This window comes from Saimiri boliviensis, chromosome X, assembly GCF_048565385.1.
Source record: "Saimiri boliviensis isolate mSaiBol1 chromosome X, mSaiBol1.pri, whole genome shotgun sequence".
In the NCBI taxonomy this organism is placed as follows: domain Eukaryota; kingdom Metazoa; phylum Chordata; class Mammalia; order Primates; family Cebidae; genus Saimiri; species Saimiri boliviensis.
This window is the reverse complement of record NC_133470.1, coordinates 60,210,614-60,223,233: the sequence shown is the minus strand read 5'-3', so window position 1 is coordinate 60,223,233 and position 12,620 is coordinate 60,210,614. Positions and strand designations below refer to the sequence as shown.

General features: G+C 50.0%; 1 protein-coding gene and 1 long non-coding RNA gene across 4 annotated transcripts in view; one reads left to right on the top strand and one right to left on the bottom strand.

The window, feature by feature from the left end:
- Window positions 1-324: 324 nt before the first annotated feature.
- Window positions 325-12,620, bottom strand: part of NLGN3 (neuroligin 3) — a 28,118-nt gene continuing 15,822 nt past the window's right edge. For all 3 annotated transcript variants that reach the window (XM_003943088.4, XM_003943086.4, XM_003943087.4), the window contains 3 exons: window positions 7,022-7,207; window positions 3,211-4,000; window positions 325-2,265 (listed from right to left, as the gene is read on the bottom strand). In XM_003943088.4, coding sequence (XP_003943137.1) covers window positions 1,422-2,265; window positions 3,211-4,000; window positions 7,022-7,207 — 1,820 coding nt within the window. In that variant the 3' untranslated portion in view covers window positions 325-1,421. The remainder of the gene's footprint in view (window positions 2,266-3,210; window positions 4,001-7,021; window positions 7,208-12,620) is intronic.
- LOC141582826 (uncharacterized) lies at window positions 5,908-10,824 on the top strand. The gene is made up of 2 exons (XR_012515738.1): window positions 5,908-6,225; window positions 7,373-10,824. It is a non-coding gene; the product is annotated as an uncharacterized LOC141582826 (long non-coding RNA).

Here is a 12,620-nt window from a genome sequence, read left to right as displayed (position 1 = left end):
TGGTTGCAGCAGAGGAGGAGGAGGAGGCTGCAGCGGTGGCAGAGGAGGAAGGAAGTATTATTTTTGCCGTTTCGTTAGGAGGCCTGAGATGCTGAGAGGAGGCTTCAGCTGCAGGAACCCAGTGTGCTGGGGGCAGGGAGATGGGAACAGCAACCTGATTAAGATTGGAGAGGCCTTCATGCAGGGCCCCCCTTCTCTCCACACAGTGCAGCCCAGACACGTATCAGCTTAAAGATACAGGAGGCCTGATTGCCGGATTCCCAGCCCACAGGGGCATTCCTGCTCAGAGGTCTGTTGGGGCAAGGCCTGTGCAAGGGAGGCAGGTTGGGAGTGCTAACTGGATTTTTTATTTTTATATCAAGACACTGTTTAAAATTTTTACAAAGGACAAACTCCATGGGTTTCCGTTAGTGTTTTAAGAACTTTTCTTTTAAAAAAAAAAGCCAACAACAACAAAAAACACCGCCTTTTTGAAAGAGAAATGACAGACACAAAAGAGACTGTAAAGAAAATTGGGCGAATTTCTGATAGCATTTCCCCAAGGGCAGAGGCAAAATCCAGATCAGACCCGGGGGTCCAATAATGACGTGGCCTGGCCACCGTACCTTGTTCACCAAATCTAAGGTCCCCTCGTCTGGCCAGGCCAATGCTGCTGGCCTTTGGGGAAGCAGGTCACCCTGCAGGCTCTGCAGGCCTCCACACAGACACAGAGTTGGAGATCTCTCCCCTATGTCTCTCTAGCCCCATCCAGCACTAGCCCCTTTCTCCTTCCACCCCATGGTCTTGCTTGAATCTGTTTCTTTCCTGGGGGTCCTGTTCCTTGGTCTGACTGTGTGAACTCTGGGGGTCCCAGGGCCAGAGAGACCTTCGGGCCTGGAGCCCTCCCTTGCAGAGCCTCTTAGCACTCATGGGTTGGAAAAGCATTTGTTCCAAAATTAAAAAAGAAAAATCAACAAAACAAGACCCAGAAAAAAGACCAAGTCTCAGGGAGGAAGAGCTATTCTGCTCTTTAAAGCTCCCAAGTCTGGAGTTGGTCGGTGGTGCAGTTCCAAGAGAGGCCGAAGGCGAGCACCAAGGGGGTGTCCAGCTGTTGCTTTCAGGCCCCCCGGGAGTATCTGTGGTCAGGCTCGGGGAGCTGGCTTCAGCTGCTGTTTCATGGGTCCTCAGTTTACCAAGGACTCATCTGCGTCCCCATTTGGAGGGTTTGTTCAGGTTTACTTCTGTATCTGTGTTTTTGTACATGCGGGTGCATGTCCACATCTGTCTGTGTTTGTGCGGGTGGGTCTGCTGTAGGGTGTGGGTGCGTGCGTATACATCTATGTGTGTGTGTGTGTGTCTGTGTGTGTGTGTGTCTGTGTGTGCATGTGTTCCTGGATCTGGGAGGGAGGGAGCCAGGAGACAGGCTGTGCTCTGAGCTGGAGCTATACCCGGGTAGTGGAGTGTGAGTGGGGCAGCCCGGTACTGTTGAACCCTGCGGCAAAGGTGTTATAGGGGTGCAATGTCTGCAGCCCTACCAGGGAGTTGGGGATCATAGTGATGGTGTTGGGGGTCATGAGTGGGATGTCATCTGGGGATCGCCGCAGGGTCAGGGTGTAGTCGGGCAATGCAGTGAGGCGCAGTGTGTCATGGGGGGGACCGGCCTCACACTCGTGGTGGGTGGGGCCCAGCTGTAATGCTGCCAGCTCCTCCTCTGGAGCAGCTCCCAATTCAGGGGCCCCGGCTCCCCGCTGAGGGCTAGGCTGCCGCAGGGGTTCCTGGCGCCGTTTGTCCTTACGGTAGTAGAGGGCAGCGAAGGCCAGAACGTTAAGGAACAGGAGGGAGGCCCCCACGGCGATGGTGACACTTAATTCAGTGGAGTAGTCACGAGGGTTCTCCACCAGGAGTGGCCCTGCATCCTGGTCCCCATTCCAGGACCCCTGGGCGTTCTCGTTGCTGTAGGCAGGTGAGATGGCTGGCCGCTTCGTGCTCCAGGTCTTGCCATTGGGCCTGCGGGTGATGTGGGAGCTGTGGGTGGTATCCGGAGGCGGCACTTTGGTGGTGGTGGACGTATAGTGGAACATGTCATGCAGGTTGTATAGGTGGGGCACCAGATGTTTCCAAAAGGCCACCTTAGTGGCCCGGTAATGGTCTCGGACCCTTGGTTTCAGCCCGATGTGAAGGTAGAGCTGGTCTCGGGGATTGTATTTGGACCAGGCCACTTCCTCAAAGCGGTTGGCCTTGGTGTGAATGAACTTGGTGTCCTGGGGGACCGGCTTGTTGGGATCCCTGAAATACCACATGGAAATCTGGGGTCACTATTCTATCTGGATGAGGAAAAGGCCCAGCATTTTTCCTCTCACAGCCACCCTTAAACCTCTTTCCCAGTTCAGAAATTCCCACCACTTCCATCTTTTCCAGAGTCCCCCTGCTCTGTCCATACCTGCTTCTTCCCCAGGGTTTGAACTCCTAGCTCCTCCTTCCTGGTGCTCATCCTTTAAGATTAAGGCTATAGACGCTTTTTCTTTGCACATGCTACTGAGCATAATCAATCTTTTCAGCTGCCCAGTTTTGCCAGGAGCCCTCAAAGGCCCTTTCTTTTTTTATTAAGCAAGCAGAAGTTGCTGAACCTGAAGGCTCTTTCTGAATGTACTGCATTCCTACTTCGCATGACCTCTGACCAGCTAACCTTGAATCCCATAGTTTTTTGTTTTGAGATAAGGTCTCGCTCTGTCACCCAGGCTTGAGTGCAGTGGCGTGATCACAGCTCACTGTAGCCCCAGTCTCCGGGGCTCAAGTGATCCTCCCCTCTCAGCCTCCCAAGTAGCTAGGACTACAGGCACCCACCACCATGCCCAGCTAATGCTTTTTCTTTTAGAGAGTGTCTTTCTATGTTGTGCTGGCTCATCTTGAACTCCTGAGCTCAAGTGATCTGCCTTGGGCAAATCAGCTGTGAGCCACTGGGCCTAGCGAAATCCCATAATTCTTCCAGTAACTCTCATTCCTTCCCAGTCCCGATGCTAACTGAGTTCTGAGCCTCAACAACATTTTTGAAGGAAGGAAAAATGGCATGAGAGACTCAGGAAGGGGAAGTAGGAAGATGAGTGAAGGGGTACCAAGCAAGATTTAGGGAATATCTTAAGAAGGGAGATGATAGAAGAGGTTTAGCTAGAGGAGCAGAGGGGAGGGCATGCTGGGGTCCCCAAGAAGAAAAAACCCCTATTTTCTCCTTACCCAGTCTTGGCAAAGTTGGTCCAATAGGTCATGACGACAGCACTGAGCATAACATCATTCTTGGAGAAGTTGCAGGGGAAAAGGTCAGTGGGGCCTACCATAGGAACCCCAAAAACATAGGGTACTTCATCCCCATGAGCTGCATCTGACCAAGCAGGCTTCATGAGGCTCTGGCAGTGATGATAGAAGGCGTAGAAGTAGGTAGGTGAGCCGTAGCGGGCGTGCAGATCGGCTGTCACCACTGAGGGCTCCACCCACTGGTGGTCAGTGAAGAGTGCCACCAGTGTTTTACGGCGGGTCTCAGGGTTGTCACGGTCTGCCCAGTCTGTATACATGAACTTGATGGTCTCTCGCAGGGTATCCTTACCCTCAGGATAGCCATATAGATTGTCCACAAAATTGGAGACAGAATAGTCAAAGTCAGTGCCAGAGACACCATCCTCAGGGTCCACCACCCCTTCCACAAACTTGAGACCCTCGCCCTGGTTGACACCTAGCATGATGTCATAGTTGAGGAACTCGCCCTGCTCCATGAGGATCTCAGGGTCATCAGGAATGACATCACCATCAATCACAGGGCCAAAGGCCACGTGGTAGCGGGCTGGCTGGATGTCCTGCTCTACCAGCTCCTTGGCACTCTTTTGCCGAAGACAGTCCACCATATCCACGGTGTCTAGCACATTACAGCCCACTTTGTCTGCCAGCAGGCTGGTGTACTTCACTGGTTGGTAGTTCACAGCCCAGCTGGACAGAGCAGAACCACTTTGGATGATGGCTCTCTGGAAAAGTCCTACAGAAGACAGGCAGCACCAGTCAGATCTATCATGTCACCCACAGCCATAAATCCCCTCATTCCATTGCCACTGAGGCTGCTTCATGGTTTCAATGGGCTAGAAAGGGGGAACAACTCTTGGCAGGGGATGATGTGGGGCCAAAGGAGGAGTTGCTGAGCCCCTTGCCTGACTGCTTCCTCCGTCCCTTCCCTGTCCTGGTACCATGGCTGGTAACTTAGGGGTTAAGGCAATGTCAGAAAGAATTAACCCCTTAAATCCCAGACATCAGCCTCCTTATGCCGCCTCTCTTTATCTCTCCTTGTCTTCCCTTCTTGCTTCCTGCCCAGCTGGGCCCAGCTCTGTGCCAGCGCACCACCAGGGAGCTGGCGCTTGCACCACAAAGGAGTCTTTTTCATGAGAGATGAGAAATGCAGGCAGGCAAGAGCCCCACATTCTGAGGGTTTGGGGAAGGAGCCCAAGGGCAAAGGCCTTGGGGTCTGAAAGTCTCCAGGGAACCTGTGCTCCCCATCTGTGGCCTCTAACTAAGACTTTCCTTTTTTTTTTTTTTTTCTGAGACAGAGTTTTGCTCTTGTTGCCCAGTCTGGAGTGCAGTGGTGCGATCTCGGCCACAACCTCCGCCTCCCAGGTTCAAGCGATTCTCCTGCCTCAGCCTCCCTGGTAGCTGGGATTACAGGCATGCACCACCACGCCCAGCTAATTTTGTATTTTTAGTAGAGACGGGGTTTCACCATGTTGGTCAGGCTGGTCTCGAACTCCTGACCTCAGGTGATCCTCCTGCCTCGGCCTCCCAAAGTGCTGGGATTATAGACACGAGCCACTGCGCCTAGCCAAGACTTTCTTTTTATCTGAAGCTACTGATACTTCAAATTCAGATTTTCCCCTAGCTGAGAGGGAGCCAGTCCCCCAAACTCAAAAAGAAGATAATTTTTCCTTCTCTAGAAAAAAAAAAGGGGTATAATTCTCTCCCTGGCCCCAATATTCCCAAGGGAAAATTTGTCCCTCAGGCACACAACTTCACTCTTTTAAGAGAAAGGGAGTTTGCATCAGTGGCAGTTTGCGTGAGTGGAAAGAGAGAGAGAAAGAAATGATAGATTACTACTTAAATGAGTCTCATTTTTCCAAAGATTATTCTCCATGCATCAATTACAGAAAAACAGAGAACAGATCTTTAAAGAAGTCAAACCTCGGCCAGGTACAGTGGCTCACGCCTGTAATCCCAGCACTTTGGGAGGCAGAGGTAGGTGGATCGCTTGAGCTTAGGAGTTCGAGACCAGCATGGGCAACATGGCGAAACCCCATCTCTACAAAAAAAAAATTTCTCCCCAAAATTAGCTTGGCATGGTGGCATGCACCTGTAGTCCCCAGCTACTTTGGAGGCTGAGGCAGGAGTATCACTTGAGCCTGGGAGGCAGAGGTTGCAGTGTTGCAGTGAGTTATGATTGCACCACTGCACTGTGGCCTGGGTGACAGAGTGAGACCTTGTCTCAAAAAAAAAAAAAAAAAGAAGTCAAACCTCCAGAGACACAGGCCCCCTATGAGACAAAGCACAGCACCAGTCCGGGAAGGCTTTCTTCTCCTGGGGAAGGAGTCCCCAGTCAGAGGAGGCACAGAACGTCTTTTCGGACCGGACCGAGGTACACTTACAGCATGTCGTTTCACCCTCCTTTGGGGAAAAAGGGGAAATTCTGGTTCCCACTATGGTCACCTAGGAACACATTCTCCTCTTTAGAGATGCAGATCCTGCCTAAGTCTTCCCTCACAAGGGTAGTCCCTGGAGGGGCAAAGACAGAATTTCTCGGTCAAAGAAGGTAGTTCTTCTTTCTCAGAGAGACAGAACTTCTTCAGAGAGACGGAAAGTCTTCCTGTGAGAATGTCACTAACTTAGAGGGTTAGTGTTCAATGAAAAAAGAAAAAAAGCATCCTTGCTCACAGATTTCCTTATTTCAGAAAAGGGCACCTATTTCAGGAAGATCTTTTCTTCATGAGAAGCTCAGCTTTGCAACTCAGAGATAGAATGTTCCCTGTAGTCCAGAGGTGGAGAAAACATTTCCTGCCGAGCAAAAAGGACCTATTCTGCTCTCTTGGAAGGGTCACTGGCAAAGGGACCCACCACAAGAAGAGAGGCCAAGACTGAGAATCTCCCCGGCAGTGTGCGCAGTCCAGGAGGAGGTCCGGAGTGCGATAACAGACCATCGTCCCCTGGAAGGAGCCCACCTCTTGGGTGAGTGACTCTCATTTCAGACCCACTTCGCCTCCAGGACATTTTCCCTTTTGTACAGACTTGCTTTTCAGAGAGAAAGGCAGAGAATGAGTGTTTCTTACACCTAGAAACCAACTTCCACCCTGTTTCTCTACTGTGAAGTAACATGTCCTTCCCATACTGAAAGATCCCCCACAGCCCCTGCCAAACTATTGTCCTCTGAGGGGACAATTGTTCTACTTCCACTCCCCCAGATAAGACTCCCACATCAGAAGGAGAATCCTGCTTTCCTGGGACATAAATGGAATTCTTTTCCTTCCCTTTCCCACTTCGAGAGAAGTACTTCTTCTCTCAGAGAAATATTTCTCTTCCACTTCTTCTTTTTTTTTTTTTTGAGACGGAGTTTCGCTCTTGTTACCCAGGCTGGAGTGCAATGGCACGATCTCAGCTCACTGCAACCTCCGCCTCCTGGGCTCAGGCAATTCTCCTGCCTCAGCCTCCTGAGTAGCTGGAATTACAGGCACGTGCCACCATGCCCAGCTAATTTTTTGTATTTTTAGTAGAGACGGGGTTTCACCATGTTGACCAGGATGGTCTCGATCTCTCGACCTCGTGATCCACCCGCCTCAGCCTCCCAAAGTGCTGGGATTACAGGCTTGAGCCACTGCGCCCGGCCGTCTCTTCCACTTCTTGCCAAAGGGATACCAAGCTGGTAGAAAAGAACTGGCTGATTCCCTTAGATGGCCTGGGGCATGGATGGGGCACACTGGGCAGCCGGCACTTGGCTAGTTCATGTTTTGCCCCATGAGTTACTCACCCTCAGAGTGATGTGACAATGTGAGGAGGCTGACGCAGGATGCTCCAATGCCTGAGCCAAAGACGGTGATCCGGCGGGGGTCTCCCCCAAAGAAGGCAATATTCTCGCTCACCCAGCGGAGGGCCTGGATCTGGTCAAGGAGCCCATAGTTGCCCTTGGCAGCCTGATCTCCAGTACTCAGGAAACCTGGATTTGACAAAGGGCATGAGGGCACTGAAGGCAGAGGGATGGAGGATTTGGGTGATGATGGCAGGTAGGGTCATCAGGGGAGGTGGGGATAGAGAACGAGCACACAACGTAGTTCTTCCCACCTAACTAACTTAAACCACTGCTCCTTTCTGCAACGTCCAGCATCGTCAACAGAGGAGGGGTCGACTCCTTGCCTCCCACCTGTTATCCAGTTTGGAAGGAGGGGTCTGCAGACCATTTGAAGTGGATGCCTCTAGGTGGGAGACAAACTGCAGAAACTCCAAATGTCCAGAACTCAGCATTCTCTGCCCTGATGTACTACTGGGGACCTTACCCTAACGTCTGGCAAGATAGAATGGAAAGAGCAGCGATCTTGGAGTCAGACGGCCCTTGATTTGAATCCTGGCTCTATCACATCTTAGCCACGTAGCTTTGGACACTTTATTTAAAATCTCTGGGCCACAGTTTCCTCTTCTGTAAAATGGGGATAAAAATACCTCACAGGCTTGTAACAAGGACAAAATGAACAGAAGCATCTATAACATGCTCGCCACGTTGTAGCGCTATAGTCACTGCTCTTCCTCTTCCTTCTCTCTCCAAAGGAAGTGGAGATGATTGCAAGAGGCAACAATCCCTAAGCTCTCCTTGCCCTTCCTGTATAAATCAGTCCCTCTTCACTTCTTTCCAGGGCCTTAATGGTGCCCTTCCCCTCATTTTCAGGGCAGGTCCTCATTTCCCTTCCTTGGAAGCCAAATGGATCAGAAACTCTGGGGGTGGGGCCCAGCAATCGGTGTTTTTAACAAGCTCTCCAGGTGATGCTGATACCTGCTAAAGTTGAGAAACCACCGGGTCAGACCATCTTTTTCATATGATGGAGAAATGGGGAAGTCAGTGCAGTACGTTACCACAGAAACAGGTCTTCCCGCCCCCTCATTGGGATTTGCTGCTGAGGAGACATGTCACCATGGAGACTACCTTCCCACCCACCTGCTGGGATTTGCTGCTGTGGAGACTTGTTGCCATGGAGACTACCTTCCTGCCCACCTGCTGGCTATCCCACAGAGATGTCCTATATTCCCCCCTACTCTGCTTCCATTTTAGACTGATCCGGCGGCCTTATTTCATCTCTCTTCCCTGAATCCTTGGGTTCCTTGGAAGGCTCTGTCTTCTCCTGCCCTAGGCTTTTGGAAGAGATCTTTGCAGGTGGGTAATTGTGGAGCTCCTACGTATTGGAAACCCACACTTGGATCAGTATTTTTGACTCCCCAGTTAAAAGCTCATTCACAGCACCTGGAATCAACTTTGTGAGCACCCATGTTGAAGGAGGCTCCCAGAGCTCCCAGAGAGCTCTCTGGCGGTCCTTGCAGTCCACAGGCAGACGCTGAATTCAAAGAGACTCAAGCAGTCACAAGACTGCACCACTGCCTTTCTCAAGTCCTTCTGTACCTAGCTTCTGCAAAGAGCTCATCTCATCCCCTTCAAGTGTGTTATTAATTTACCTCTGGTACAATTAAGTATGTAAAGTACTTAGTTATTCCTCCCAGGCCCTAGTCACAAGTCCTTTTTAGCCCCAGGTTCCAGAGGAGGAAATGAGAATGAATTAGACAAAGCCTGAATGAGGATGAACAAAGGAACCCTTGCTCCTCCAGACAAGGAAACCAGATTCTCCTTTCTGTGGCCCATTCAGAAATTGAAGCTACTCCTTTGAGTCTTAAAAACTTGGCCAGGCATGGTGGCTCACGCCTGTAATCCCAGCACTTTGGGAGGCTGAGGCGGGAGGATCACATGAGGTCAGAAGTCTGAGACCAACCTGGGCAATGTAGCAAGGCCCTGTCTCCTTTCATTTTTAAAACAAAATGAATTAGCCAATTGTGGTGGTGCATGCCTGTAGTCCCAGCTACTCAGATGGCTGAGGCTGGAGGACCATTTGAGCCTAGGAGTCAAGGCTGCGGTGAGCTGTGATTACCCCACCACACTCCAGCCTGGGGGACAGAACGAGACTCCATCTCTAAAAAACAAAAAACATCCCCAAACTCCAACTCTGTTGACCAAGCTCCAATCCAACTGCCCAAGCCTTGGGACCCTCCGACAGAAATCACTCTGTCCTTGTAGTCCTCCCTCCCTCCTCCTCTCTCCTTCCCCTGTATTCTCCTTTCTTTTTCTTTGATTTAGGCAATAGTGGACTTGGCTTCAGCCTTTCACAAGGCATCATGTACTAAAATGTATCAAACTTTGTCCGCCCTAATCAGCAGGCAAAGCCTGCATTTGGATATAGTAGAGCGGATTTTTTCAACATGTACCGATTTCCTGGATTAGAAACAAAGGCCTGAAATGGCTGGATGGAGGATTTTTTTTTTTTTTGAGTCAGAGTTTCACTCTTGTCACTCAGGCTGGAGTGCAATGGCACGATCTCGACTCACTGAGATCTAGCCTCACTGAGATCTCACCTCCCAGGTTCAAGTTATTCTCCTGTCTCAGCCTCCCGAGTAGCTGGGATTACAGGCGCCCGTCAGCACGCCTGGCTAATTTTTGTATTTTTAGTAGAGACAGGGCTTCGCCATGTTGGCCAGGCTGGTCTCAAACTCCTGACTTGAAGGTACTGGATGGAGGATTTGACCATCACTCCCTGCTCCTTCAGATCCTGTGAGCCTCTGGATAAGGGGCTCTGAAGCATGTGGATGATGCCATGTTAATGATCCCTATTCCAAGAAGAGTCCTGCTTGAAATACTATCTCCAACAGGCTCAGGCAGATGACAGCAAACCTGCCCAACCACAAGCACACAAAATCTGGCATTCTGGGAGAGGTCACTGACTGCTATTTCCCCAGTAACTCAACTATCCACAGAAACCATGTGAGAATGAAGGCTGAAATACCAAACTCCATAACAGTAAATCGGAGCCAGTCTCCCTGGGTCCAAGTTTATACTGCAGTACATGGTAAACTGCTCGTCAACAGAAGGTGGGGGAATCTGGCAGATTGTAACAAAGCCAGATACTTGTGTCACTCAAGGCTTGATGTTTACTGTGTTTTCAGTTTGCCTGGAGGGTACCTGAGCAAGCATTTAGGATTCAGTTCTGGAAACTGGAGTAAAATTTGGCAAATTCCTGCTTCCTCAGCCTCAGTGATATCCACATCCTGTATCTTGCTGGAGACTCTTTCTTTCGTTGGCCTAAGCCCAGTGGGGCCTTCTCAAATAATATCTACCCCTCTGCCTTGCAGAGGATCCATGGATTAGCCTGTGACATTCTCAACATACATGAATCACCCAAGACATCTAGAAAAGCACCTTAGAGGCCGGGCACGGTGGCTCACGCCTGTAATCCAGCACTTTGGGAGGCTGAGTTGGGCAGATCACCTGAGGCAAGGAGTTTGAGACCAGCCTGGCCAACATGGCGAAACCCCGTCTCTACTAAAAATACAAAAATTAGCCGGGAGTGTTGGTGGGCACCTGTAATTCCAGCTACTTGGGAGCCTGGGGCAGGAGAATTACTTGAACCCGGGAGGCGGAGGTTGCAGTGAGACGAGATTGCACCACTGTACTCCAGCCTGGGCAACAGAGTGAGACTTTATCTCAAAAAAAAAAAAAAAAAAAAAAAAAAAAGAAAGAGAAAATCACCTTAGAGCCTGATGGGTTCAGTGTTCAGGAAAGCTGATGGGAAGGAGAGTGAGTAAGTGCCAATGACTGGGGTCCAAAACTAGCCACCTGTTCTGGGATGCTTTGGGAAACAAAACAACAAAGGCTCCACGACACAGCAAAATCCCCAAGCATCGGGGACAAACCCATGTTCTACATCTGGTGCCAAGAGACAAAAACACCTTATATGTGCCCAGGATCCAATAGGAGCTTATTGATTATATTTGTGTTCCAGAATAGGAACTGAAATGTACGCAGGAAATGGTGAGGAACTTCTGACCAAATCTTAGTGTAGAACTCCTTCTGAGTTTTCAGTAATATGTGATCATCAACTGCTTAAGGCCAAGGAAGAATGTTCCTGGCCCCTGGATGTGCTGTTCTGGTTATCCAAATGAGAGGGAGTTGTCAAGTGGGAGTTTTTTAAATTTTTATTTATTTTTTGAGACAAAGTCTTGCTCTTGTCCTCCAGGCTGGAGTGCAATGGCACGATCTTGGCTCACTGCAACCTCCACCTCCCAGGTTCGAGCGATTTCCTGCCTCAGCCTCCCGAGTAGCTAGAATTACAGGTGCCCACCACCACGCCTGGCTAATTTTTGTATTTTTAGTAGAGATGGGGTTTCACCATGCTGGCCAGGCTGGTCTTGAACCCCTGACCTCAGCTGATCCGCCTGCCTCGGCCTCCAAAAGTGCTGGGAATACAGGTGTGAGCCACCACACCTGGCTGAAGTGGGAGTTCTTAACCTGACCTTCATGGATGAGCTTCAGGGGGATCTGTAAAATTGTTTTTCCTTTTTTTTTTGAGATGGAGTCTGACTTCGTTGTTCAGGCTGGAGTGCAGTGGCATGATCTTGGCTCACTGCAACTTCCACCTCCCAGGTTCAAGCGATTGTCCTGCCTCAGCCTCCTGAGTAGCTGGGACTACAGGCTCATTTTTGTATTTTTAGTAGAGATGAGGTTTCACCATGTCGGCCAGGCTGGTCTTGAACTCCTGACCTCAGGTGATCCGCCTGCCTCATTTTCCCAGTGCTGGGATTACAGGAGTGAGCCACCGTGCCTAGGCCTGTAAAATTATTTTCTTAAGTGTGTGTGCGTGCACCCATGTGTGCATCATTCTGGGGGAGAGTCCACAGCTTTCATCAGAATCTCAAAAGGGTTCAAGACCCCCCAAAAGGTTAAGAACTTCTGGTGTAGAAGCTTAAGGATTAGAGCAGCTGAAAGATTTTGAGGTAATCAGCAAATCAGGATATCATACGGAGTGCTCACCAGGGACAGTCTTCTGTGTGGCCCACAGCTCCCAACTGACACTGTGGAGAATTCACATCCTATGCGAAATGCCAAGTCTCTCCCCAAATCCTAAGTCTCTCCTTCTGTCTCCTCTCTGCTTCCTTTCCCTGAACCTCTCTTGTCCTCTCCTTCTCTTCCTTGCTTTCTCCTCTCTCTCATCCTCTTTTCCATAGTCTCTTTCTTTATTCCTAGCTGCTCTTGAAGCACATTTTTAGTATTCTTTGTACTTTCCAATAAACCTTATAAAATGGAGCACTGTTGTTCATATTTTTTTAAGCAGCTGAGTTGAGTGTTTTCTGCCACTCTAAGAAAAGAAAGTAGCAAAATTACTTTTGGTTTTCAACTACCATGTACATGTGTCTGTATATCTCTGTGTGGTTACATTGGCGCATTAATTCCTCTTTAGAAACTGTGCAGCCCAGCCGGGCATGGTCGCTCACACCTGTAATCCCGGCACTTTGGGAGGCTGAGGTGAAGGTGGCTCACTTGA